Source organism: Miniopterus schreibersii (genome assembly GCF_964146895.1).
Source record: "Miniopterus schreibersii genome assembly, chromosome: 4".
Taxonomy (NCBI): Eukaryota; Metazoa; Chordata; class Mammalia; order Chiroptera; family Miniopteridae; genus Miniopterus; species Miniopterus schreibersii.
In genome coordinates, this window is record NC_138105.1 from 73,882,494 (window position 1) to 73,908,673 (window position 26,180).

Below are 26,180 nucleotides of genomic sequence, written 5' to 3' on the forward strand. Positions count from 1 at the left end.
CCATATTTTTCTTTCCTGACATATCAGAAATGATTATGTTGATGTCTTTATCCATTAGCCATCTGTGAGCTCTGAGAGCACCTAGACCTCTGATGCAGTGGGTGTCCTGTGATGGTATGGCATGGAGGGAGGGAGGGAGAGAGGGTGGGTCATTTGGACCAGGGAGTTTAGGGACAATCTCTTTGAAGAACTGACATTTGAGCAGGAACCTGAAGGAGAAGTTGGCCACAGGGAGAGTGGGGGAACAGCAAGTGAGTGCAAAGGCCCTGAGGCTGGAACTCACTAAACAAGCTTAAGTGATAGCCCCTCTCCAGTTCTGTTAGGGAGGTGGAGCAGGCAACTTTTTCTTCTTTAATGAAAGGCAAACTAAGGCACCGAGAGTCACCCTAGGGGGTCACAAGGGATAAAAGTTCCAAGGGGCCTTAAAGACCTCCTCCCAACCTCCTCTTTGGGTTTAGGATGGGTCACAAAGGCAGGGACACTGAACAGCATAAAGTGGGGAACTTGGAGCATGTGAGTGACTTCAATCACCCCCTCTGTGGACCTCAGTTTCTACATCTGTGAAATGGAAGAAGGAAGAGGCAAAGTTGATTTGTACTTTGAGCATGTATCTCAGTGCCTAGCTCAGGACACACTTTGCTGAAATGTTACCTGTTGTTGCAATTATGTGACCCTCACAAAGATCCCACTTTATCCACCAAATGACAAAGGCTTCGGAAGGTTAAGGGACTTGTTGAAGTTGTAAAGTCCATTTTGGGGGACACTGAGGATAGTGCAGTGGACCTGGCCCAGGCATCCCAGGATCATGGTCTGGAGAGTGCGTCGGACATGAATCAAAGAATTCCCTAGAGCTTCCACCAGTGCGAGCCTGGGGTGGGGTATTAGGGAGGACCTCCCAGAGGAGGGGTCGCTGAGCTGAAACCCAAAGGGTGAGGACAACGGGGGAAAGAAGCATTCTAGGTGGTGGGCAGAGCATGCGCAAAGGCCCCAAGGTGGGGCTGTGCTTGGGGTGTGGGAAGCCAGGGTGGGTAGAGTGCAATCAGTAAGGGGGAGTGGGAGGGATGCCTGTAGCCCAAATTAAAGGGGGATATATGAGTGTTCTTATGAATGGGTAGAGAAAAATCCAGAGGGAAATAAGGTGAAATGCTGAAGACAGATGGTTTATGGGTGAGGTTATAACTGAATTTTATTTTCTTCTTTATGTTTCCATTATTTCCAAATTATCTAAGGTGAACATGTACTACTTGTAAGTAAAAGGGGAGGGAGAAAAAATTGTAAATGAGCATCTCCTAAATCTCTGCCTTTTAAAGATCTGGGAGCAAATTCACCAGATGATGTTTAATTATCCCTCTGTAGAATTTGACCATTAATTGTGATGATAAATTATCAATGGAATCATTTAGTAATGAAGCAAGCTGCTCTGGAAACCAGAGGCTGCTGGGAGGACCTGTGTCACACATAAATTTTCAGGCACACTGAAAAGGAGGCAAGTTTCGGGGTGGAATACTGAGCCTTCTGGAGATGGGAATTGAACCTGAGACTTGAACACAGAGCCGCCAAGTCCACTCCTGCCCCAGGCTGAGCTCCAACAAGCGAGATGCAGGAAGAGCAGCCAACCAGACTAACAGGACCCCCAAATTTGTCACCCCTCCAGCTACAAGGGGGTGCCGCTGGCTAAGGTCCAGTGCCCTAAGCATGGCCTTGAGCAAGCAACAGGACTGCTCTGTGCCTCATTTTCCCCATCCATGAAATGGAAGTGATACTAGTTTTGGTTAATAAGGTTTATTTAACCCCAGAGAAATGTTCAATGCCCCAAATTTCTAAGATATTTCAGGGTGTTCACAGACACTGCCCCTCAACCAGTTTACCCAAATACTAGGATCAGGCCATAGAAGGGAAACTGAGGCCCAGGAGACCTCCATAAGAGTCTGGGCACCCTCAGAACCAGGAGATACAGAGACCCACCATGGAGGGGGGACAGGAACTGTGTGATTTTGTTGCTGTCCTATAAGAGGGAGAACGGGGGGACAGCAGTAAGTCCTGGGGTCAGAGAGAATAGGTGCACCCAGAGACACCGCTGAAGACAAATTACAGCTACTCGAAGCAATAGCTGATGTACAAGCAGCAACAGGACACGTCAGCCTTCAGAGATGTCCCCACACAGTGCCCCCTCTTTGCTGCCCCCTTACCACCCCCTTCCAGAGCTCCAGAACCAGAGCTGGGACTGGACAAAGCTTTGGTGCCACACATTTCCCCATTCAAGGTCCCATTCTCCTGCGGGGAGCTGCCCAGCAGATGAAAGGGAGGTGCCCGTGGGGAACATCTCCTTGTGGCTGACTCCTCACCCCCTTGCGCAAGGATACCCTAGAGGTACATAGCAGGCACAAGCCTGGCACATAGTAGGTGCCCAATAAATATCTGATAAAGAATGAAAGAGTAAGTGATGGATGTGGCTCAAAAGTGACCACAGGAAAAGTGGGGCCTGACCCAGCCCCAACTTCAGAGCTGACTCTGGAGGAGGAGAGCTCTCTTAGCAGAGCCAGGAGTCAGAGTGGACTCCAGCCAGGTATCCCCAATTCGACCCTGAAACTTGCCTGTAACTAAAAGCCTGATCGTCTCCCTCAGCGTGTGGAGAAGGCAAGGCATGAGTCGTCTGGGATCTCTTTCTGGAAAGTCCACCCACTCATTAGGGGCTATTAGGTGCCAAATGGCTCAGCCAGCACATTGCCCTCATGGTCCATGCAGGGCTTGCCCACGGTCCTCTGGTTGTCTACGCATAAGGTCCCAGGGTCTGAGCTGGCCTCGAAGAACAGGAGCTCAGTGTCAGGTGACTCCGAGGCCTCCTGGGCCAACATTCTCTCCTCCTCCTCCTCCTCTTCTTCTGCCTCCTCCAGAGTCAGCTCAAACTGGAATCTGTCAAGGCCACCCTGCTCAGGGCTGGTGGGATCCATGGGGCTGCGGGGGATCTTGCTCAGGTACCACTCGCGGTTGTCCTCCAGTGTGTCCAGCAGATCCTGTGCATCTGGGTGTACCAGGTCAGCCCATGTCTCCCACAGTGGGTGGGCGATGTAGTCAATGAAACCCACCTGTGGGGTGATATGGGGTTATGTAGGGGAGGTAGCCATGCTGTGAGTCACCATGGAACCTAGACCCAGTCAAGCCTTCAGGCCTAGGTTGTTCTCTCTCCCTGGAATGCCATTACCAAACTCCTACTCATCCTTCAAAACCCTCTTCAAACAATCCCTCTTTTAGAAAGCCTCCCTGCCCCTTCTTGGTTCCCCCAACCCCTAAGTCTTTCTGTCCGCCCCAGCACTGACCCCTCAGGTCTGGGTGTATGTGTCCCCAGACTAAGATCCCCTTGAGGGTCCCCCATACCACTCGGGACAGACATTTTCAAACCCCATGAATGCAGATCCCTTTCCCTGTGGCCCAGGGAGAATGCATCCCTGCCTGACTCCACACAGCCCAGGGCAGACCAGGCCCTTGGGCCACACTCCCTCATTTACCAGCCAGGGGTCAAGCCGGAACACATGGGGTCAGCTCCGTCACTCCTTTTTCTCCCCATGCTCAGTGCCCACCAGTTTGACCCAGTCATCCTCTGACCTGGGACTTCTCCACTGAGGCTGTGTGCTTGTCGCACATGGGGCTGATGTCCAGGCCCGAATCTCGCTCACGGTCTCCCTGCTGGAAGAACTCAGCCATGATGCGGTCTGTCCACTGGCGGTACAGGGGCAGCGGCTTAGTGGGGTTGCTGAGGTCCGCACAGTGCACCAGGTTCTGCAAGACCTGAGGAGACCAAGGCTCGGGAGGGCTGGGCCAGGCAACATCAGGCCCAGAACCCCCGTTGCCAGGCTGACACCATGGACACACCCCTCTTACAGGTGGGGAAATTGAGGCCCAGAAGGGAAAGGAGTGGCTAAAGCACAGTCACGTGAGTTTTGGTGCCTCCATTTCTTCAAGTTTGACACCCAGTCAACACTTCATAAGTGCAACTGAGTGAGAGGCAGGGAAACTGAGGCTCCAGGGTCTGCCCAGCCACACACCTGGATGCGATCAGAGTAGTTGTCCAGCAGCAGGACTCCCAGGCTTGTCACTTTCTTGGTCTCCACCATGGTCTTGAGGTCAGCCAGGAGGTTCATGTGTTTGGACATGTCAGTAGCCAACACCTGAGGACAGGTGAGGGGAGAATGACAGGTATGAGTGTTGCTCCCACCCCACCCCTTACTCCCAGACATCACACCCCCTAGGACCCTCAGCCCTCTGAGCTTCAGCGTCCTCATCTATGAAATGGGGGGATGTAACACGACTGGCTGCAAAGCCAGCTCACGAAAGAAGCTGAGTCAAAGATGTGTGCCATCTTTGAGGTCATTAGGCTCATGGGGTGCATTCCACACGTTCAAGGTTAAATATGGGGGCTGAGGTGAGATGTACCTGAGGGCAGCAGTAAGGCTCAGCCCAGGACATGGCCTGTGCAAAGGCCCTGGGGCTGGATGAGCTGAGGAACATAGAGAAAGCACTTATGGCTGGAGCAAGTGAGGTTGACAGGAACAGGAGAGAGCCTGGGGGAGAAGTGGGGAACTTATCCAGAGGGCCATGGGATCCATGGGTGGTCTTGAAGCTGGGAGGAACCTGACTTGGTGCTCCCCAAATTTCCCCATGGCCACCATGTACCTGGGAAGGCTGTTTTCAGTAATTTGGAGGGAAGTTCAGCCCCAAACATAACTTTAAAAATCAGCATCGCTGGACCCATGTGGACCCAGCCCAGGAGTAACAGACAACCAGCCCATGGGATTCTCTGAGAATCAGACAAAAGTCTCAAAACTTCCCAAACCTCCAGTCTGCCCCAAATGATGCTCACCACCCAAGGCCCCAACTCTGTCTCACCAGAATTTTAGTTCCTTTTCACTGGGAGCCTCAGTTTCCTCTGAACCCTCCCTACATGTTGTTCCCTCTGCTGGGAATACTCCTCGTCAGCCCCTCCCTCCCCACCCTGCAGGCCCCAGCTTCAGTGTTTCCTGTTGGGGAAGCCCTACCTGACCTTGAGTATGCCCCCATCATAGCTCTGCTTAGGGGTCCCCACTATGGCTCCCACCTACATGTCCATCTCCCTCACAAACTGGAATCTCAGACAGACCAGAACTGTCTTGGTCACTATAAAGAGCAAGCATACAATAGGTGTTCAATAAATGCTTACAAAATGATTTAATGAGGCATGAGACCCCAAAACTTACTGGTAGCTTCCAATCTGAAAAGTACCAAATGGACAACTAAAGGCTCAGAAAAAAAAAAATTGCACCTGAAACCGCAGAAGCTCAGTTTAGTTTCCACATCGCTTGTGTGTAAACCACAGCAAAGACCAAGGGCTTGGTCACCCCACCCAGGGCTTAGAAGGTCATTGCCCTATTTTATAGATCAGGAAGCTCAGGTCCAGAGTGGAGACATGCCCAGGTCTGACTGGTGAAGATCACCCCACCCCGCCTATCGCTGTGAACTCACTATGTCAATGACCATCCTGCGCAGACTCAGCCACTGCCTGGTGCTGAGGTTCTGGAAGATATTGCAGTTCTCTGCCTGCAGCAGCTTGAAGCCCACAGCCAGGTGGTGGTTCTCCAGCACAGAGGTGTCATTGTACATAAGCGCAAGCTCCGAGTCTGTGGGGAAGGTGGAGAACCTCAAGATCTGCTCGACCAACCCACTTCACCAAAAGGCAGGTTTGGTGAACTCTTGAAAACTCTTACTCATGCATTGAAGCCCCAACTCTAATGCCCTCTCCTTCAGGAAGCCTTCTATGACTCTGTGTCTCTCTCTAGCCATGCCCTGACTCCAAGGGGCTGGGAGCATCTGTGCTCTGCTCTGCCTCCTTGAGACTGGAGACTCCTTGGGGACTTGACATGGCAAGGAAGAGTTATCCTAAGTGCTGGTTGAATGAACAACTGAATCTTTATCTAATTAGACTCTGGGATCCTTGAGTGAGAGGGCTCTACCCTCATCCCCAGCTCTCCTGGGATGTATACAAGAGGTGCCCAATAATTGCTTATTGACCTGCTTTTTCAGATACCTCAAAGGACCCTAAACTTTAAAATCTCAGTGGGCTCAGATCAGCTCTGCCACACTTGTTATTCTCTCATTTACTGAGTGTCTACTATGTACCTGCACCCACTCTGAGTACCTAAGGAAGAGAAGATTGTCATAGCCATTTCACGAACAGGAAAACTAGGCTCAAAGCAGGGATGGGACCACTGGAGATCATATGATTGACAGGTGGAGGCAGGGCCCCCTGACTCACTGGTGTTAATGAGAAACTGGTTGGAGACCCCAGGATGGTCCACATCATGGATGGCACTTGCAAAGATGGCAGCCAGGACTTCCAAGTCTGTGAACACGGCCTGAGCAGGCATGGGCATAAGAGGTGAGGGCGGGCTCTCTGCACTGCACCCTACACCTGTCCAGATTGCCTGTAGGGCCATACCTCAAGTGCAGGCATGGCCAGCAGCACATGCGTGGACTGGGCCACATCAGCGGCATGCAGGCTGTTATGGTAGGCCACATCGGCATGGTAGTGACCCTCCAGTGTCAGCAGGTAGGTGACAAGTGTGTCTGCTGGGATCTGAAATGTCTTGAGCAGGTCCCGTTTCTGGTTCACCACAGGCCCCCAGTTAGGACCTCAGTTTCCAGGTGGCAGCACACTTCTCTCCTTCTGAACTTCTATCCATCTCTCAAATGCCCCATCTTCCAGGATGCCCTCAATTCTGAATTCACTTGGTCTCTGTCCTTCCCCTCTGGTCTATCTCTGACCCCCACAGAAGTTCCCTCCAGACTGGGTCTCTTCAAGCCTGGGCCCAGAGCTTAGGCTTGTTGACAATCAGCTATGAACTGATCAGCCTAGTCAACCCTATTCATCCTTCAATACCCTGCTCAAACGATCCCACTCAGGGGTGTTAGGGAGGAGTCGAAGTATATGTTTCTCTGAGGTCTTGAGGTAGGAAGGGATGAAAGAAGCCCAGGGGTACTGGAAGCCAAGGGCATGGGAGGTACCTGAAAGATGCTGAATATGATGGCTGTGAGGGGCCGGTTCCCACTTAGCTCTGCCACCTTGAACACATCAAGCCCCCACTTATTGGTGTCTTCCAGTTCCTAAAATGTGAAGAACTGGAGCTTGACCCCAGCCCAACTTCCCCAGACTTTGGACCTGCAAGCTCCTCCCCCAAGCCCCAGATCTTACATTTAGCCCCACAAGTGGGCAAACTGAGGCAAAAAACAGGGCATCCTGAACTCTACTCCGGGTCTCAGCATTCTAGTTGGGAACCCACCTTGGCCAGTTGCCCCTCCTGGTCAGTCTGGACCCCAAAGCGTGGGATGGTGGCTGTGGAGAGGCTGGCACTGTGGGGGAGCCCATGCAGGCCGCTGATCTGGGACACTGGCCTTGAGGGTTCTGTTGGGGTTCCCCCAGGTAACTCCACCTCGGTCTGCTGGTCTGAAGGGAGGAAAGGGTGGGACTCAGAGAAGCCAATTCACCTGCTAGGGTTGTCCTGCCTAGCCTCAGGTCCCAGACTTTGCCAAGCCTCAGGATTAACTTATTTCCTTTTTACCTGGATCAAAGTAAATTCAGAGGAAAGTCCCAGTCCGGCCTGCAGCTATCCCTCTTTTCATGGCTAATCTCAGTAACCCATTCTGATGGACATGGCCCCTGAAAGCCTGGGGCTCAGTGTTTTGCCCTAAACAGCTCAGTGTCCTTTCTATCTCCCAAGCTGGAGACCCAGCTGTCTGGTTTCCTCCATCTCCTTCTTGGAAAACTTCTACTCATGCTTCAATACCCTAGCTTTACTGTTCCCCTCCTCCTGGAAGTTCCTCCTGTTCCTCCCTCTGGTCCAGCCTTCACCATGTGGCTCTGTCTTTCCCAGGTGAGGTCTGTAATAGAAGTCTTTCTTTTCTTCTTTCTTTCTACCTTTGTATGTTGCCCAGGCAGTGACCCACCATAGCTCACCCAGGAAGGTTCGTGAAATGTACTCTGACACCTGGTTCCCAGAGCGGCTGGTTTCAGACAAGTGAGTCAACTCCCGGTTCAGCATCCGCTTGAACTGCAGGGGAAGGTGAGGACAGTGATGAGGGGGCACTGTGGGCAGAGGCAAGTGATCTCCAATCTCTGGCCCTCCTCACCTTGTTGGAAGCCATCTCCCCCACTGAATGCCGGGTCTGCAGTGTCTCCAGCTGATCCAGACACCAGTCCAGCTCATCCAGTGTCGCCAAAGCCAGCTTCTGCCCAGTGTCCTCTGGGGGCTGAGCTGTCAGGAGCCTGCTTCACCCCCACTCAGGGACCCCACACCCTTCATGCCTCCACTCTACATCAGGACCCTAGAGCCCTTCCCAGTGGGGACACTCAGGAGCCCAGGTTTTGAGTTGCAGACCTGTCCCCAAGGGGCTATGTGACCATGGCCAGGTTTCTGTCCCTCTCTGGACCTCAGCCTCCCCATCTGTAATATGGGCATGGTAGACTCCATCCCCTAGGGTTTTTTCCAGTGTTACAATGAGCACAGCCTAAGGATTCATGGGCTAGGAAGGTCACCATGGAGAAGAAATTGACAGCAGTACCACAGTGTAAGCAAGGGGTAGAAGCAGGAGCATTACCTGTAGGTGGAGGGGGCTGACTGCCAGATGGGGGGTTCCTGACGGATGCCTGCCTGCAGTACAGTCCGCTCAGGGGTGGTCCGCCTCACCCATAAGGCCCCACCACCACCCAGCCCACCTGGAGCCGCCCCCTCTTCCCAGCCCTGCCCTTCTCTCTGCCAGGCCCCACCCCCGCCCCACCCCCCTATGTACTTGGGTGCCCTTGGGCCTTGCAGGTAGGCTAGAGCCGCAACGTTGCTCCGAACAGTCCGCAGACTGGCCAGGACCTGTCGAGAGGGGGATGATCAGCATTGGAAAGCGGGGAAGGATCGATTTTGCTTGCCTGGCTCACGCAGGGAGGGGAGAAGAGTGACAACCCACCTGGGCAAAAGGTGTCACAATCATGTCTTCTCCATGTCTGTGGGGAAATAGGACATCAGAAATGTCGACCAGGGAGATCTCTGACACAGTGCTATCTTTCATCTTTTGCCCACACTATGCCCTCAGCTGAGCACATCCTTCCTTCACAACAACTCCTTCTGGTGCCCTAGTGGGCCCCGGGCTCCCCCCACCTGACTCTTCTCTGAAAGCCACCACAGCCCCTCCAACCTCACACATGAGGAAACTGAGTCCTGGGGACAGCAGGGATATTATTATATTTCCCTTTTTATTATGGCTACCAGGAAGCTCTAATTAAGGTATTTGTTCAGTTGCTACTAATTGATCTTAATGTTTCTGGATTGCCACCCAAACCCTAGCCTAAAGTCAAGCACAGATCACCAGATATCATTCTAGGCATGCTCAACTGAATAAGTGGCTTCTTGACAAACTTCTACTTAAACTTCAAAACCCAGCTCAAATGGCCCCTTGAAGGAAGTGTGCTGAATGGAAAAGTAAAAGAAGGAGGAAGAAATGAGAAGGTGTTACCCCACCAGCCTCAGACTCACAGGTCGCTGGCCACAGAGGAGTTCTGGGACAAACCCTTAGGCAGGAGTTCGTAGTCGCTGTCCGAGCGGTACAGGAAGGACTCCCGCCGCTGGCTGTGTTGGGCAGGGGCCTGGATGACCTGAGGGTCCAGGGCACTTCTCTTATATGAGGGTGCATTTTCCAGGTCAAAGCTGGAAGCAGAAGAGGCATGGTCAGAGCCAAGGGGCCTGGCAAGCAGATGGCCTGTGGAGGCTCCACCCTGTTCTTTCACATCCTCCCTGGAGCCAGATGGTGGGCCACGAAGGAGTAGCTTACAGTTTGTCCACCTGCCTCACACCCCTACTCAGGGACCCAGCACCCCTCATGCTTTGGTCTCCACGTCTCTACAGGAGCCTCCCCACTGGAATCCGTCTGGACTCTGGGATGTGAGTTTCAGATCTGTCCCCAAATGTCTGTGTGACCATGGGTAGGTCTCAGCCTTTCTCTGGACACCAATCTCCCTAACATAGGTGTGGTAGAGTCTTCTCTAGCATAGGTGTGGATGCTTTTAGGGAGGTACAACTGAACACCTGAGAACGACAACGGGCTTCCATATTCCATATGGGAAACTGAGGTCTAGGTTCCATGGTAAGGACTGGAAACGACTTTCTGGACTCTCCTCTTTGGAGGGGTCTGGGTCCTGCCTTTACTCCTCTGCTTCATTTTCACCCAAAAGCTCTGCCTGTTCTCTTTCACCTCTGGGCTTGGGCTGCAAGGGCCGTGCCTCTTCCTGGAGCACCATCCTCCTCACCGCACCCCCTGCTCCGAGCAATCTCCAATTCCTCCCTCCCAGCTCTCTCAGCCCTGCCCCTCCCTCCCGCCACACCCTGACAGGGTAATTAGGAAAGTTTGCTCATCCTCCTTGGGGTCAGAGGTCAGAGGTCAAAGAGTGGGAGGGGACGTGAGCACGAACAGAGATGCTGGATGGGGAGTTAGCAGCTGGGGAGAGGGACCGTCTGTGGGTCACCGGCTTTGAGAGGGGGCAGGCAGGAGACGGACACCAGGGACCGCCCACAGCTTGGGGCTTCTGGCCAAGGGCCAGTGTCCACCTGGTCCCCCGCCAAGTCACCCATCCGGGGTTCGGCAGGACTGTGTCCGGTTCGGCTGGACTCGGGCCGGCTAGGTCAGGCAGGGTCGTGTCTAAGTTCTATTGAGTCTGGTCCAGCTGAGTTCGGTTGGGTGAGTTCATTCTGCCTTGGCTACGTCCGACCGCGCTCGGGCAGGCTCGGATGCGTTCGGGAACATTCGGCTATGTTCGGCCTCACTCGAGAATTCGGGCGTGCTTGGAATCGTGCGGCCGCTTCAATTTCGGCCGCGAGAAAAGAAGCCAGCACCGCGCGTGCGTCCGAGTTCCCGCTTCGCTACGTCACCGAGAGGGCCGGGGCTTCTTAACCCTTACCTGCCCGGCAGGCGGGGCGCAGGCGGGCGGAGGAACGCTCTTAAGGGGGGCTAGCGGCTGATACACTAATCCGCCCCCCGACGGGGAGGCCTAGGGGTGGCGACCCCTCCCCCTCCTCGCCTCTCCCCAGAGGTTCTGGAACAGCACCCCCATGGATAACTAGGGAAACCGAAGCAGGGAGAGGCCAACGGGGTGCTGGGTTCGAAACCAATGAGCCGGCTCGTTAAGGGCTGGTAGCAGCCGGGGAAGTTGTTTTTCTTTCTGCTCTAAACTTAGCAGGGAGCAGCGGGGTCAGGCTGTGGTTCCATGACGCCGGCGGCTCGGGGCGAGGTCGCCCTGACCATGGAAGCTGCACCTGTGTCATGGGTTAGGCAGGTAAACTGAGGCACGGGGGCCTCCGAGGGAATGAATCGCCATTCTCTAGCCTCACCTTCTGGGACCCGAGGGTGCTCCCTCGACGCCCCTGTGCTCTCTCCGGAGCCCTGGGCAGGGACCACCCTTCGCAGGCGTCTGGTGGGTGCCCAGGGGACGCTCTCCGGGGCCTGGGACCCCCTCCTGGGCTGTAATGGAGCCATCAGGGACCACGGCCACGACCGCCCCACCACCCCCAACTGTCACTGGCTGTTTGGAGACGGGTCTTCAGTTTCTGAGCCACCAGGTGCCAAATTATCAAGGGGGTGTGAATGCAGCACGAACCCGCGCAAGGTGCCAGACACAGTCGGGCGCCCACAAGCCCCACCTCCGACCCTAGGCTCGCCCCCACACCCCATGAAGTCACAGTCGCCTCCTGAAGGGCCAGGATTCGAACCCAGAGAGGTGACAAGTCCTTGGAGGACGCCGCCGAGGTGGGCCGAGGGGATCAGCTCTCAGTCTGGGACGCAAAGCTCCTCTCTCATGCTAAGGATGCCATGCCTCGAAGGCCCCATAGAATCGGGTCTTCCTTCGGGGACGCCCAGGGTTTCAGGTGAAGCCCCCAGGGCATCTCTTCGCGGGCACCGGGAAGGATGGAGGGGAGCAGCTCCCCTCCCCCCACCCCCTGGGAGCTCAGGCCGCCTGCCCCCGGGAGGGTCGGGAGGAGTCGGGAGCTCGTCCCGCTCTGGGCTACTCAGCGGAAAGGAACAGCCGGCGGTGCTCGGGCTTTCGTCCAGGCAGCGGGTGGACGGAGAAAGAGAGAGGGCTGGAGAAGACAGGACCGAGAAAGGGCGGGAGGGGCAGAGCGCCCATGCCCTGGCCCTGCCCCTGCCCCAGCGGTCCCCGACTGTGTCCTTCCCACCTCCAGCTGGCGGTTCCAGTGACCCTTCCAGCTCTCCCGCCTCACCACAGAGGATGGGCCACGGTGAAGCGCCGCTGCAGGCGGATGCTCTGGTTCACCAGGAGCTTCCTGAAGAGCCCGGGGGAGCTGCGCGGGGAGTCCCGGGGAGAGCCAGGCCCGGGTGCCGGGGCAGGCGCGGGGGTGCCCTGCATCGCTGTGACGGCGTGGAGGCCGGACAGAGTGCGCGCAGAGGAATCTTCCCTGGACAGCCGCGGGGGCGGGGCCGGCGGGGGGCAGCAGAAGGCGCACCCGCCCCGCCTTACCCAGGGACCTTTCCCCGGAAGCTCCCACCTGGACAAATGGGGAAACTGAGGCACGGAGCGGGGTGCCGCTCTCTGCTCCCCCTCTTTGGGGGAAGGGGGTCTCTGCAAACACGTCTCACAATAGCGCAGTTCTCTGGACTAACTTGGCTGAAAAGAATGAGATGTAGAAATCAGAAAGGGAAGCACCCTCCATTATGAAAAGAGCACCCCAAGTCACAGAGTTTGCTAAGGGACTATCCAGATCCCTCACAGTGCTTCCAGTCCCACTCTGCCCATTTTCCAGATGGAGAAACTGAGGCCTGGAGCCACAAATGGGCTACTCAGAAGCAACAAGCCCTTACTCTTTTGCCAGGTGAGGAAACTGAGGCATAGAACGAGGTGGTAACAGACACAAAACTTCATGTCAGGGCAGAGGGGTTAGAAACCAGCTGTTCCTCTCCCAGTCCCCCTCCACAAGTCCCCACTTGACCCCCACCTGCTCTGACATGCCCCAGGCCCTGTCTCTGGATCTTTTCCCCTCTCTTGCTGTCCCCACTGGACAAACATCCGCACTCCATTCCAGCCAAACCTTCTGTTCTGTGAAGCATCAGCCACCCCCCACCCCCACCCCCCCCACCCCCCGCTCCAGGAAGGGGAGCTGGGGAGGGCTGGAAAGGGAGCCCTCACCTCTGGTGTCTGGGGGAGTTCAGGGTCTATACCAGGTGTTCTACCCTCAGAATGCTGGGGTTGGTGGCCCTGCCCTGTACTGTAGGAAAGGAAACCAAATCACAGAGGATGTCACACTTGGAGGCAGGACCCAAATGCCCACATCACAGGCAGAGGCCACTGAAGTTCAGGGAGGCTGGACCCCTGCCCCCCACTGCCTGGGCCTTGCCCCTGGGGGGACTATATCAGTTGTGGGGTACCCACATTTCTGGCACACCTAAGGAAATATGAGATACAGTTTGGGGTGATCAGGGCTTCAATAGGGGGAGCTTGAGGCACCACAGGGAGGAGACACTGACCCTCTCCTAACCTTCTAACCACACTAGTAGCCTCATTGTACAGATGAGGAAAATGGAGGTTCAGAGAGGGGTCATGCTGGGGGCCCAGGAGGACAAGGAGTCTCAAGGGTCTGTCTGGGAACCCCTTCCTGCCATCTGCGGCCCTACAACCAGACACCTGGTGGGAACCAGACTCGCTGTCCCCAAGACAAAAATACCATCTGTAGCTGCTGTGGCTGCACCTAATTATAGCCAATCCCCAGGGGATAGAGGCTGCCAGAATCAGCCTGGTGGAGACACTGGGGCCAGGATCCCTCCCAGGAGCCTTGACTCCACCCCAGCTCCATGGGAGGGGCTTGTAATAGTTTTATGTTCCCAAGGAGAAACTGAGGGATTCAATCCCTCCTCTAAAGTCACAGACATGAAATGGATGGTTAAGACTAAACACATTAATACAAATAGCACTTACTTGCCTGGCTCTGAGCCAAGAGCTGTGCACATAAAAGCTACTTGAGCAACCCTTGAAAATGAGGACTATTGCCCAGCCAGCGTGGCTCAGCAGTTGAGCATCGACCTAGGATCCAAGAGATTGAGGTTCGATTCCCAGTCAGGGCACATGCCCGGGGTTGTGGGCTCAAACCCCAGCAGGGGGTATGCAGGAGGCAGCCAATCAATGACTCATCATTGATGTTTCTCTCCCTTCCTGAAACCAGTAAAAATATATTAAAAAAGAAAGAAAGAAAAAGAAAATGAGGTCTATTATGCTCATTTTGGGGATGGGGAAACTGAGGCACAGAGAGGTGTGTTCAGTTGCCTAAGGTCACAGCCACAGCAGGCTACCCAGCCTGTGCCTTCTACCACTTAATGCTTAACTGGCTCTATCCCCTCTGGAGTCCCAGATTTCATTAATGTTTTATCAATAGTTTAATATTAATGTTTCATTAATAGATTCAACCTTAAATATTTTATTAACAGTTTTAACAGTAATGTGTTATTAATAGCTTTTTGGATGGAGATACAGAGCTGAGACTCAGCACTGGAACCTGGCCTGCATAGCCTTGGGTGGCCCCAAACCCTGACAGGTAAGGGGCAGAGGCTAAAGGATGGGTGGACCCAAGGATCCCCATCCTGACTTTGTCCCTGTGTGCTGCATGACCTGAGGAGGTGCCCAGCAGTCTCTGGTGCCCTAAGCACATCACTGTCTCTTGATTTCCCTCATTTGCGCATCCCCGCCCTGGGCAGGCACTTTTCTCTTCTGCCACCAGATGGCCCCAGGGAGACAGGATGTGGGTGCTGTTGTGCCCATTTTACAGACAAACTGGAAAGGAGAAATGACTTCCCCACATCTCCATGGAGAGTCTGAAGAGAGAAAGGAGAGTGGGTGCCATGTCATGTGTGTAGATGCTCACATGAGTTTGATCTCACCCTCCTCTGCTCCAGACCCTCCTGTGGCTCCTCATTGCCCTCTTATCTGAATCCACGCCTCTCTGGAGGCCCTGTGATGCCTGACTCCTGCTGGCCTCCCCACCCTCTTCCTCTTGGCTCACTCTGCTCCAGCATCATCCTGCTCCTTGCTGTTCCTTGAATCAGGAACAGCTCATTCTCACCATATGCCCTTGCCCGAACATTTTTACCCTGCTGACCCTTCATCTTTCAGGTCACAGCTGGAACATCACTCCTCCAGGAAGCCCTCCCTGACCAGCTGGGTAAATACTCTCAGCACCCTTCTCTCACAAGTACAGTTTCACATTTACTGTCATGATTTTTTGATTTGTTTCTGCCTTGCCCACCAGCCCCTCAAAAGTAGGACCACGTCTGCCTTGCTACCAGCTGTGCCTTCAGGCAGGTTCTAAGTAAATGCTTGGAAAATGAATAGGGAGTCTCCCCTCCCACTCTCCAGCCACACTGGTTTGTATTCAGCTCCTTGTACACTTGATCCTCTTGAGTCTGAGGCTTTGCACAATCTGTTCCATCTAATTGGTATACCCTTCCCTGTTCTCTCTCTGGCTGATTTCTCTTTATTCTTCAAGTTAAGCTTAGATATCACCTCTTTCAAGCAGTCCTTCTTCACACCCTACCCTCCAAAACTGCATCAGAAGCCTTCTCCAGATTGTATGAGTCTGTCTCCACCATCATCCTGTGAGCACCTGCTTGCCCATGGTTGTGTCCCCAGTGCCAGGCCGTAGGTGGCTAATAAATGTTTGCTGAACAAGATGCCAGAAACCTGCCAAACCCAGGTGATCCATCTGGATAGTGGGGAGGAGAGCCACAGTGGGGGACCAGGCTCCCACACAGAAAGTTCTCAACAAAATACAGGAAATACAGATGTGTGTTTACATTTCACTGATACTCTCTGCTTGCTGGGGAGCGCCTAGCAGATTAGCCTTGATCCAAGTTGGCCTTAAACCTAAGGGCTGAGCCCCTTCCCCCACATCAGCACATGGACAGGACACGAAAGTACACACTCACAGGGAAACACCCCTTACAGAGCCACATGGGCTTTGCTCCTAGACAGGCCAAAATCCAGTCTCTGTTTGTTCTTTCTTGAAGATGGAAAATTATGAGTCACCAGGAGAGGGAGGGCAGGAGGAGTTTAGGATGGGGGGAGGGGGGGAATCTCACTGCTGCTGGAGGGCCCTGGGGGGTTAGGCCAGGCTTATAGATTAAGAAACCAGTAGCCCCAGAATGTCCATGGACCAAGGTGGGAAAAAATGAAAATCTAGAGAGGAAAATAACTCCCCTAAGGTGATCAGCCTCACCTCAAGCCCAGGACTCCAGATCTGACCGGCTCTGGCTCCCATTCCCACCCAAGGAGGGCCTAAGGCTCCTGAATCCTGCTCCTGAGCCCTCAGGCCCTGGACCAGCGGCTTGAGACTCCCACCTCTGGCCCCCTCAAAGTCCGTGTTTCACCTGCTGTTTCTCTCCATCTCTCTCTTAGCATCCCACTCACCTTTTGTATGAAACAGGAGGAGCAGCCCTTCCCCTCTTTAACACCCAGCTTCTCCACCCCATCCTTTCTTAAGGGCAGAAGCATCCTGTGCTCAGGCTCCCCAAGAGGCTTCCTCTCCTCCTCCTGGTGGCAGGGGCCAGCGGTAGGGGAGAAGATTGGTGGCAGGACAGGCCACAGAGGAAGCTCCTTCCCCCAGGGCTGAGGACAGCCCCACCTGGCCTTCTCATCTCAGATGCTAGCGGTGGCCACAACCCCACAAACACCCGAGGACACTCCAGGGACTGAAGGACCTCACTGGGTTAGAATGAGGACAATCACATGGGTAGACGTACCCACAAGGACCACAAGGGGAAAACCACACAGGCAAATACACAACTGGTGAACATACAACCAACCAAGCACATCACCCACAGAGACGCAGCTGGCTGTGAACACTCACACAGCAGGTCAGAGCATGCACAGGGTCACAATTGCTCAGATTCACACACACACTTAGATGCAACCACACCTGGCACACCCGGGCACACACACCCATAAACAATCATGACATCACCACCCCAGCTTCACCCCATGTTAAAACAGTTTGTTTTTTTTCTGTAAAGCGCCGGCCTCAGATAAACAGCAGAGACCCCTGCCCCTGGAGAAGCAAGGACCCTCCCACCAGGCCTTGTGCTCCCCTCCCCCACGTCTTGGAAGGGCCCTGCCCCCACCCACCTACCGCCTGTGGAAGGAGGTGGGCCAGGAGCGCTGTGACTTCTCAAGCGCCGGCCGCGGGCCCGGGTCCCGCTCGCTGCGGCCCGCGGACTTGTCCGGGTCCGAGTGGAATCGATGCTGGAAACGGATGGGGCGCCGCGGCTGCCGCCACAGGTGCTTCGGGGGTCTGGCTAAGCCTTGGCGGCTGAGAGGGCGGTTCGGCTCACTGGATGCTTCTAGTACCCCCGGGGCCTCCATGAGCCAGAAGAGGGGAGCAGAGAGAGGAGGGCGCGGGAGCTGTCCCGGAACGCGGAGTGTCGGTGTCTGCGCCCTGGCCTGGCCAGGGCTGGGGGTGAAGGCGGAGGCGAGGGGCTGTTCTCGCCAGCGGGGGTGAGCCGGGGAAGGTAGGAAACCAGGGACTCAAGGTGGGGCGGACGCCGAGGAGCTGTCCGTGCCCAGTGGTGTTGAAGGATAGCTGGGGGGGGGGGGTGGAAAACTTGGGCGTGGGGGTTGGAGATAGGTGCTGGGGAGAGGTCCAACGCCAAGAATGATCTGTCGTTTCCTCTAGTGCTGAACGAAAAAAGTCAAGACGGGGCTTTGGAGCGGAGAAGACAGAAATTGTCTTCCCGGTTGCTGCCGAATGGAGAGCAGGGAGACAGGGCCGTGGGAGACCCCCAGCGCCTGGGCACTGTCCCTTCTTCTGGTGTTGAAAGGGAAGAAGATAGTAGATTGAGGGTGGATAAGCAGCGAGTTGCTGTCCTGGACCTGTTGGTGCTGAAGGCAGGGCGGGGACACAGGGCTTCCAGAACACCTCCGACCCGAGCGCCGTCCGCCCAGGCAGTGCTGAAAGAGGAGCAGCGGCGGGTCCTCAACCCTCCCCAGGGACGGTAGCAAAGAAGACTCTGGAAGCAGAGGCAAGGGCTCTGGTCTTCAGAGGGAGGAACAAATGGCTGTCTCTCCACCAAGCTCAGGAAGGTAGGCTGAGCCATTCAGACCCAGGTGGGGTCTCTTTGGAGTCCTACAACCCCACACCCACACCAGGTAGGGATTCGGGAAGAACAGAAAAATTTGCATGCCTGGGGTGGCCACACAGAAGTTGCCTCTGGTCAGGGCTGCCAGCAGTGGGAGTGGGTAGAGAAGGGCACCCTTTTATAGCCACACCAGTGCCCAGACCCTCAGTGGAAATGATAGGATCTCATTTGTCCTGTCACACACCACAGGCCCCACCTCACAGGCCCGCCCCTCCCTTCCCCAGTTCTAGGAACTCAAGGCCTTGCCCACCAGACATTCTAATCTCAGGGGAAATCTCCTGGGAATTGGCAAAGGAAGGGTGAGAACATTTTCTTTCATGGTTAACAGAAGCAGGTGTGGACACCCTGGCAGAGTAAATCAGTTGGTTAGGATACACCAAGGCTGGGGGTTCCTGATCAGGGCACATACAAGAATCAACCAATGCATGCATAAATAAGTGGAACAACAAATTGATGCTTTTCTCGCTCTCCTTTCCTCTCTCTCTCAAATCAATAAAATTTTTGAAAAAAAGTGGATGTGGATCAGAGTAGGGCTGGGCAGTGTAGGCACTGGGCTTGGGTAGGTAGGTCTTTGAGGCCACTTAGTGCAGAAAATATGTGAACAGGAAGAGCCTTGACTTTTTTCAGAGGGCACAGAGGATATTTCATGAATATTTCCCAAGAAGACTCTACCCTCTACCCTAGTTGTATACCCAGGTTGAGAAATGGAAAATGCTTGGGCTGTGGAGCCAGACAGACTAAGCTCAAGCCTCAGTACTGCCATGTCTTGCTGGGTGATGAAAAACAAATGACTCCTGTCTGTCCTTTACTTTTTTTTAAGTTTTTTTTTTTAATATATCTTTATTGATTTCAGAGAGAGGAAGGGAGAGGAAGAGAGAGAGAGAAACATCAATGATGAGAGAGTCGTTGATCGGCTGCCCCCTGCACACTCCCTGCTGGGGATCAAGCCCACAACCTGGGCATGTGCCCTGACCAGGAATTGAACCTTGATCTCCTGGATCCTAGGCTGATGCTCAATCACTGAGCCATGCTCAGCTGGGCTGTTCTTTACTTTTATGGCTCAGTCCCTGGCCTCCCTTTCAGTCCCCTGTCCTCCAAAACTGACAGTAAGGGACAACTTGACCCACTGGTTGGGGACATGCATTCTCCTGCTGGCCAGTTGTGACTTCCCCTCCCCAAGCCTGTTTTCTATTCTGGAGAGTGAGGATAATGATGGTGTCCCCACCTCTTGGCATCATTGCAAGGATGAAAATGGATGTCACATGTGAAGAGACAAAGACCAGGAGCTGTCCACACGGATCCCCCCTCTCTCTTGCCCTCTGCTGGTGTCCACCAATGCCTGGTGTGTCTACTTCATAAATAACTCCTGAATCTGCCTACTTCTCTCCAGCCCACGGCTCCCACCCTCACTCAGGCACTACCATCTCCTGCCCAGAACTGCCTCCTCACTGGGCTTCTGCTGCTTCCACCCCTGCCCCTGACAGTTCTCACCACAGCAGCCAGAAGGAATTTTTTAAAATACCAATCATATTAACTCACTCTCTTGAAAACACACCCATGGCTCCCCATTACACACCATGAGGTCTTGTATGGTACAACCCCTGTCCACAACCCCAGGCTCTCCTCCCACCCTCCAGCCAGGCTGATCTTTACTCAACTCCTCATAAAACTGATCCTCTTGAGTCTAAGGCTTTGCACGGTCTGTTCCTCCTAATTGGCATACCCTTCCTTGTGCTCCTCCTGGCTGACTTCTCTTCATCCTTTAAGCCACCTCCTCATCCTCAGATGCCACATCTTCCAAGAAGTCCTTTCTCACCCTCTACTCCCCAGTGCTGAGTCAGAAGCCCCTCCTGGCTCCATGGCACTCTCATCTCCAGTTAGTATGAGCCTGTCTCCACCATCAGCGTGCGAGCACCTGCTTGCCCATGGCTACATCCCCAGTGAAAGGCCTGGCACACAGTAGGTGCTTAATAATTGCTTTATGACCAAGTTAAAGAAAAGTTCAGCTAGATGAGAAATTTTCCTGCTCTGGATTGGCCCCCTTGATCCCCACCTGCCTCCTCACCTGCTTGAAGCTGGGCCATGGTTTTGCTCTGTCCCTCGAGCCCCGATGGTGAACACCACACAGGAGCTGGGCTCAGTTTCTCCAGGGGACCTGAGGCGGCTCGACAGCGGTGGCAGCAACGGGGTCCCTGAGAAGCGTCTCCAGATGACACCACTGCCAAGGGGACTCATGGGGGCTGAGCTAGAATCCACAGACTCTCGGACCTGCTAGGGAGACAGTAACAAGACATGTGTGAGTTCCCAGGCATGGGACTTTCCTGGGACCTTGGGGACTATGAGGCTCTGAGATTCCTTTGCCCAGATACCTGGGCTGGCCCAGAGAGTGGTATCTCAGTCTTTCTTCCCCCACTGAGTGAATTTACTTCTCTGAACCTCAGTTTCCTCATCTATTAAATTGGAACACCTCAGCCTTGCCAGTTGCAAATAGTGCCTGGCCCACAGTAGGCCTTACAGCAATATTTATTTATTAATCAATTAATACACAGTATATTAGTTATTTATAACATCATGCAATATATACTGCTATTTGTTATAATAATAGGCACTTTAATGGTATTTCATCAATTATATTATTTATTAAAATATAAAAATAAGACATGCATTAAGTAAATGAGTGCATAATGACTACACTACCAATAGCTAGGCTGTCTTGCACACTTATTCCACCAGGTGCTGTTCAGCTCATGAGGGCACAATGAGGCCATTTTACACTATTACCCTCATATTACCAATAAGGAAACTGAGTCTCAGAGCTTTAGTAACTTGCCCCAGGCTGCAGTTGGTAAGTAAATGGTGGAGGTAGGATTCTGGATTCTGAGCCTCAGTTCATTTCTTGACAGAAGGACTGAATAGGAGAAATTGAATGAAATTTGTTTGCAAGCATGCTCTGAATAAACATTTAAAATCCAAACAGGTTCAATTAATGAGTCAGGAGTGTAAGCTCTCCAGCCCCAAAGATCTGGGGTGGGTTCTATTCATGCTGCGTGGTCTAGGACAAGCATGCTTCAGTTTCCCCATCTGTGGGTGGTGTTGATGGTGGCGGTGGTGGTATGGAAACTGTACCAAGGGTCATTGGTGATAAAAGAATGACCCCTCCCCCCCCCACGCCAGCCACAGGCTGGGGGCTGTCCACGGTGCTGACCCCAGGGAGTGGCACCAAAGCTGGAACCCTGAGCTAAGGGTGTGTGCTGGGGGTCAAAGAGGTAAATGGGGACATGGGGGAGGTAGAGCTCAAAGGGGCAGCCCAGCCTTTTCCCTTTTTCTGCCCCTGAGCCTCACCAATGAGTCTGTGTCCACCATCAGACTAAACATTCAGATTTGGAAACTGAGGCCTAAGACCACAAGGCTGATCAGGGCCAGGGCCAGGGCAGTGGGAGGAGGGAAGAAGCTGAGAGGAGTTCACATCAGTTTACACCTCAGAACCTCTACTAAGGGCAGGAAAATCACATAGCTCATTTTCTTCTCATTTCCATGCCACAGATGAGGACATCAATGTTTAGAGAGAAATGACCTGCTGAGGGTTACACAGTTGGTGGCTGCCTCGCTCCCCTCTCCAGCTCTTTGCACAGATTTGATCTTTCTAGGACCCAGGATTCCTGCCTGCCCCCCTCCATTTGAGCATAACTGACCGTCCCCACCCTCTCCCACAGGCTCCTGAACTCTGATGCAGAAATCTAAACTATCAACACTTGGCCTCCCCCAGGAGGGAGGGTTCCCAGCAGCTGGATGGTGTTCAGGGAAAGCAGAGGGTGGAGGGGGGTGTAGAAAACGGGCCCCTCCCAGGACAGGATGCCCACGGATGTCAGCTACCCATTTGCTGCTTGGGGAAACTGAGCTCCAGATGGTAAAACCACTTGCCCACATTCATATTCATTTATTTACTCAACAGATATGAAAAGGTAGTTCCCATAATGCTAGAAAGAAAATTAAATCATGTAAGTACCTGGAGAGTGATGGGGGCATAATGTCACTCAGGCATAGTTAGGGGTCTTTCTGAGGAGGTAACTTTGAGCTGAGACTTGAAAGAGGAGAAGGAGCTGACCATCAGAGAGCTTAGGAGACAGCACACCAGGCAGCAGGAACAGCACAGGTCCTGAGGTGTGAATAAGCTCGCAGGTTTGAGGAACAGCAAAAGGTGAGAGTGGAGTGAGGAGTTGATGCAGGACCTCAGGGGTGGGATGAAGAATTGGGAATTAATTCAGAGAGTGGATTGAGAGCTTTTGAAGGATGTGATTTGCTTTATGATTTTAAGAAGCCTCTGTGCCTACCTCAGGGAGTAGAGACTGATGGGGCAGGGCCGAGACTGAGCAGCAAATGGTGGGGCCTGTGAGTGAATTTGGGATATGTTTTGATAGCTGAGAGATGGACCATGCCTGCAGGGTGTTCAAGGGTATTCAAGGGTAATTAGTGTTAATGATGGGTTACTGGTAATTTTCCAGTTAACTAGTAGTCATACAGTTACCTGGGTGGGTGGGACTACCATTACTTGGATAGAGGATATTTGGAGGGAAGCAATAAGATCTGGGGCAATTCAGGTTTGATGTGTCATGTGACCCCCAGGGAGAGCCACTGGAGGCAGTGATGTTCATGGGGGGCCCAGCTGGTTTTGGGGTGAAACAGACAAGACAGGCCCTGTGGCAAGGAGTCCACAGCACCTGCAATGGGTTCAGTGAGGGGGTGCTTTAGCAACTCCCAGAATCCAGCCTGTTGCCCCTCCCTATTCGAAGCGGGTGGGGTGAGGATCAGGCCTCTCAGCTGCAACATTAATCAAACTGCCACTTCAGACTAATTGCTTTGCTGGTTGAGAGGCTGGCGTGGAGAAGAAAGGCCTGGTGGGGGTGGAGGGGAGCAGGGGAAGGGCTTGGAAGGAGGCTGAGAAGCTGTCTTCTGATTTGTCCATCTCTCCCATCCCCCAGATCCTGATATGTGCTGGCCCTGGCTGCGACCCCCAAGTCCTGCCTTTAAGACAAACACTAAATCTGTCCCTTGCCTGCTCCAGTGAGTCCCAGCACCCCTAGAACAAAATCCACACTCCTCATGGCAGTCCCTGAGGCCCCTCATGCCCTGGTCCCTGCCTGCCCCACTGCTCCCTCTCCCTTTCCTCCATCTCCCCTCACTCAGTGTGCCCCAGACTCACCAACCTCCTTGTTGTGCCTGCTCCTTACACCTGCCTGGGGGGCTCTGCAGGAGCTGTACCCTCTGCACGGAATACCCTTTCCTCAGCTCTCCCCATGGCCGTTTGCTTCTTTTCATCTGTTCTTCAGCTCAATTGTCACCTCCTCCATGAAGCCCTTCCAGCCCAGCCTGGGCAGCCTCACTTATACTAACCCACCCCCACACTTTACTTTTGACCTTAATTTAACACCTGTCTCCCTAGTCTATGAGTCTCTGTGCCCCCTCAGTGATAGGGGTGGATAAATGTATTAATGTGTGTGGGAACTTGCCTGCTGGCTCATCCTGACCTCTCTCAAGCCACACAATTTTAGCTCACTTTTTTTACATAAGAAAATAGTCCCAGAGAGGTTACCAGCCACTCAGGTGTCAGTGACAAGCCTGGGATTCAAATCCAGCTCCTGCTGAATGAGCTCACTACCTAAATCCTGCTCATTACCTTTAATCCTGCTTTAGTTTCCCAGAGTGGAGCTATTGGCCCTGCCCCAAAGGTTCGGCCTCCTTTCCTTGGACAACCACAAGCCTTGGTTCCAGAGCCAAGGGTCTCTGCTTCCCCTGCCCCGCTGGCCCCTTATTTCTCAATACAGTGGCTGCAACCCTGGGCTGCACACCTGGATTGTGTCTCAGACTTCTAGCGGCTTCTCTGGTCCTTGGTTTCCCACTGGTAAGTGGGTCTTCAGGCAGCTATGGGTGTTTCAAAGTAGGGAGTTCCTGGGAAACCCCTCCCCCCTGGCCTGCATAAGACCACCCCTCTCACCTCACTCAGCAGGAAGGAGAGCGCTGTTCTGCTGCGCCTCATGCCGCAGGCGTCTCTGAACCTGAGGAGATGGATGTGAAACCCTCAGGCCCCATTAGTCCAGCCATGGCTCCCACACCTTGCACCCTCTCCTGGAGCCCACAGACACTCAACCGAGGTAGCCTGGGCTGCAGCACAAACAGCAGCGTGGGACACCACTTGGACCTCTGCAGGGCCCCCATCCAGGGACAGGGGCAGGTGCCCACGTACACTCCCCAAGCCCCTCCCCACTGCCTGCTGGGGTCAGCAGCCTGGAGCCATCAGGTTCCTCAGGAAGAAGTCCCCTGGCCTGGGTCCCATGGGGGAGCAATTCAGTTCTCAGACCATCTCTGGAGGGTTTGGAGAGCCTAGCCCACCGCCTGAGAACACCCCAGACTCACACAAGCTCTGTGAGGCCCAGGACTGAGCCAGGAGGTGGCAGGCAGAGTGACAGGGAGAGCACGAGGATGTCACCAAGACAGGTATAAGAGAGAGGGTGGCCAGGAGGCTGACCAAGAGTGTGGGGAGAACAGGCAGATGGGTATTAAGTTTAATTGTTCCTGTGTTGGCTTATGAGAGAGGGAGAGAAATGGAAACTCGGAGAGCCAGAAAGAAAAACAGAGAGAGGGAGAGAGAGAGAAAGAGAGAGAGAAAGGGAGAGGAAAGAAACAGACTGACAAAGAGGGAGAGAGGGAGATGGAGAGACACAGAGGAACAGAGAGACGGAGAGATGTAGACAGAGAAGAGAGACAAAGAGACAGAGAGGAGATAGAGACAGAGACACAGAGAGGGGCAGCTCTGATGTAAGATTTTACCAGCTTGAGGTCTGGGACACTGGGCTTCACAGCAGAGCCCTCTAAGGTTTGGGGGTGGCCCTCAGGGGTCCCTGGAGGCTCCAGGAAAGTTGCTCACCACGCTGTGCTGCCTCTCTGGTCAATAACCTCTCCACAAACAGCGGGGGCTAGAGCTGCAGCTGAAACTCAGGCCCCCAGGAAAGATGAAGGGGAGCCCTGTGGCCGGGGAAAGGAGTTCCTATGGTGCTACTGCCTCCTGAGCTGCCACAAGTTAATGTTTCACCAGGACCGCTGCCTGCTGCCCCCGAGAATCATCAGAGCATGACCCTCCCTCCGGCGAGCTTTCCCCCAATGTGCCGGGTGACCTTGACTCTGGCCTCTCTGACCACTCACTTTACAGCAGGGTAAACCCAGCCCTGAGGGGGCAGCTCCAGGCCCCAGTCATGGCCAAGGGGCATGAAGCTTCCATGTCCTTTCTAGAGAAGCCTGAAGGTCCTGGCAGGGACAGGAGTAGGTGACCTGGGGAGGGTCCCCAGCCCCAGGCCTGCCCCTCTGAGACTCGGTTTTCCCTCCTGTCCAATGGGAGAGGAGAGAGTGGGGATCCAGCTCAGACCTGGAAAGCAGGACTGAGCAATGGGGGGAGGGGCATTTTGACTCCCTGTTCTTCTCAGGCTTCTGGGGCTTTCCTGCCGCCCAGCTTTTGCATAGGGCTGTCCGTGCCTCCTGGAAAGCCTTCTCCCTCTGCTTGTCTGCCCCTTACACACCTGAAGGAAGACCAACCAGATTCCAGCACTTGCTGGTTGAAAGCTCCACCCTGCTGCTCAGATTAAAACCCACACTTCTTCCCATGGACCACACACCTCTTTGTTGTTTCCCAAACACCCTAAATTATTCTTACCCCAGGGCCTTTTTACTTGCTGTGCCTGCTTCCTGGGACTCCCTTTAGGCGTTCCCCAGGGTGGCTCCTTCCCATCTTTGAGGTCTTAGCTCAATTACCACCTCCCCAGAGAAACCTCCCTGCCTGGTCAGCAAATCTGGACACACAGGTCCATGGGATCTGGCCACAGCCCCAACATGTGACTCTGTAGCCCTCAGAACCATCTGAAATGCCACTTGACCCCTGGCTGTTGTCTCCCCTCCAAGACTGTGGGCCCCATGAAGGTAGAGAAATGGTC

At 54.0% G+C, this 26,180-nt stretch overlaps 1 protein-coding gene across 2 annotated transcripts; it reads right to left on the bottom strand.

Moving 5' to 3' along the window:
- Positions 1 to 1,169: 1,169 nt before the first annotated feature.
- On the bottom strand, positions 1,170 to 25,262 carry PDE4C (phosphodiesterase 4C; the record flags this gene model as incomplete). Of its 2 annotated transcripts, XM_081134900.1 has the most annotated exons (17): positions 1,170 to 3,086; positions 3,604 to 3,786; positions 4,044 to 4,166; positions 5,497 to 5,651; positions 6,287 to 6,386; positions 6,470 to 6,634; positions 7,036 to 7,134; positions 7,311 to 7,474; positions 7,985 to 8,078; positions 8,158 to 8,270; positions 8,626 to 8,678; positions 8,818 to 8,891; positions 8,986 to 9,022; positions 9,552 to 9,722; positions 20,267 to 20,469; positions 24,194 to 24,254; positions 25,124 to 25,262. In XM_081134900.1, 16 exons carry the CDS (start codon positions 24,233 to 24,235, stop codon positions 2,697 to 2,699), a joined length of 2,166 nt encoding a protein of 721 aa, XP_080991026.1. In that variant the 3' UTR covers positions 1,170 to 2,696. The 2 variants fall into 2 exon arrangements, with proteins under 2 accessions (XP_080991026.1, XP_080991027.1); XM_081134901.1 differs by lacking the exons at positions 20,267 to 20,469; positions 24,194 to 24,254; positions 25,124 to 25,262 and adding an exon at positions 12,288 to 12,433.
- Between the last annotated feature and the right edge of the window lie 918 nt (positions 25,263 to 26,180).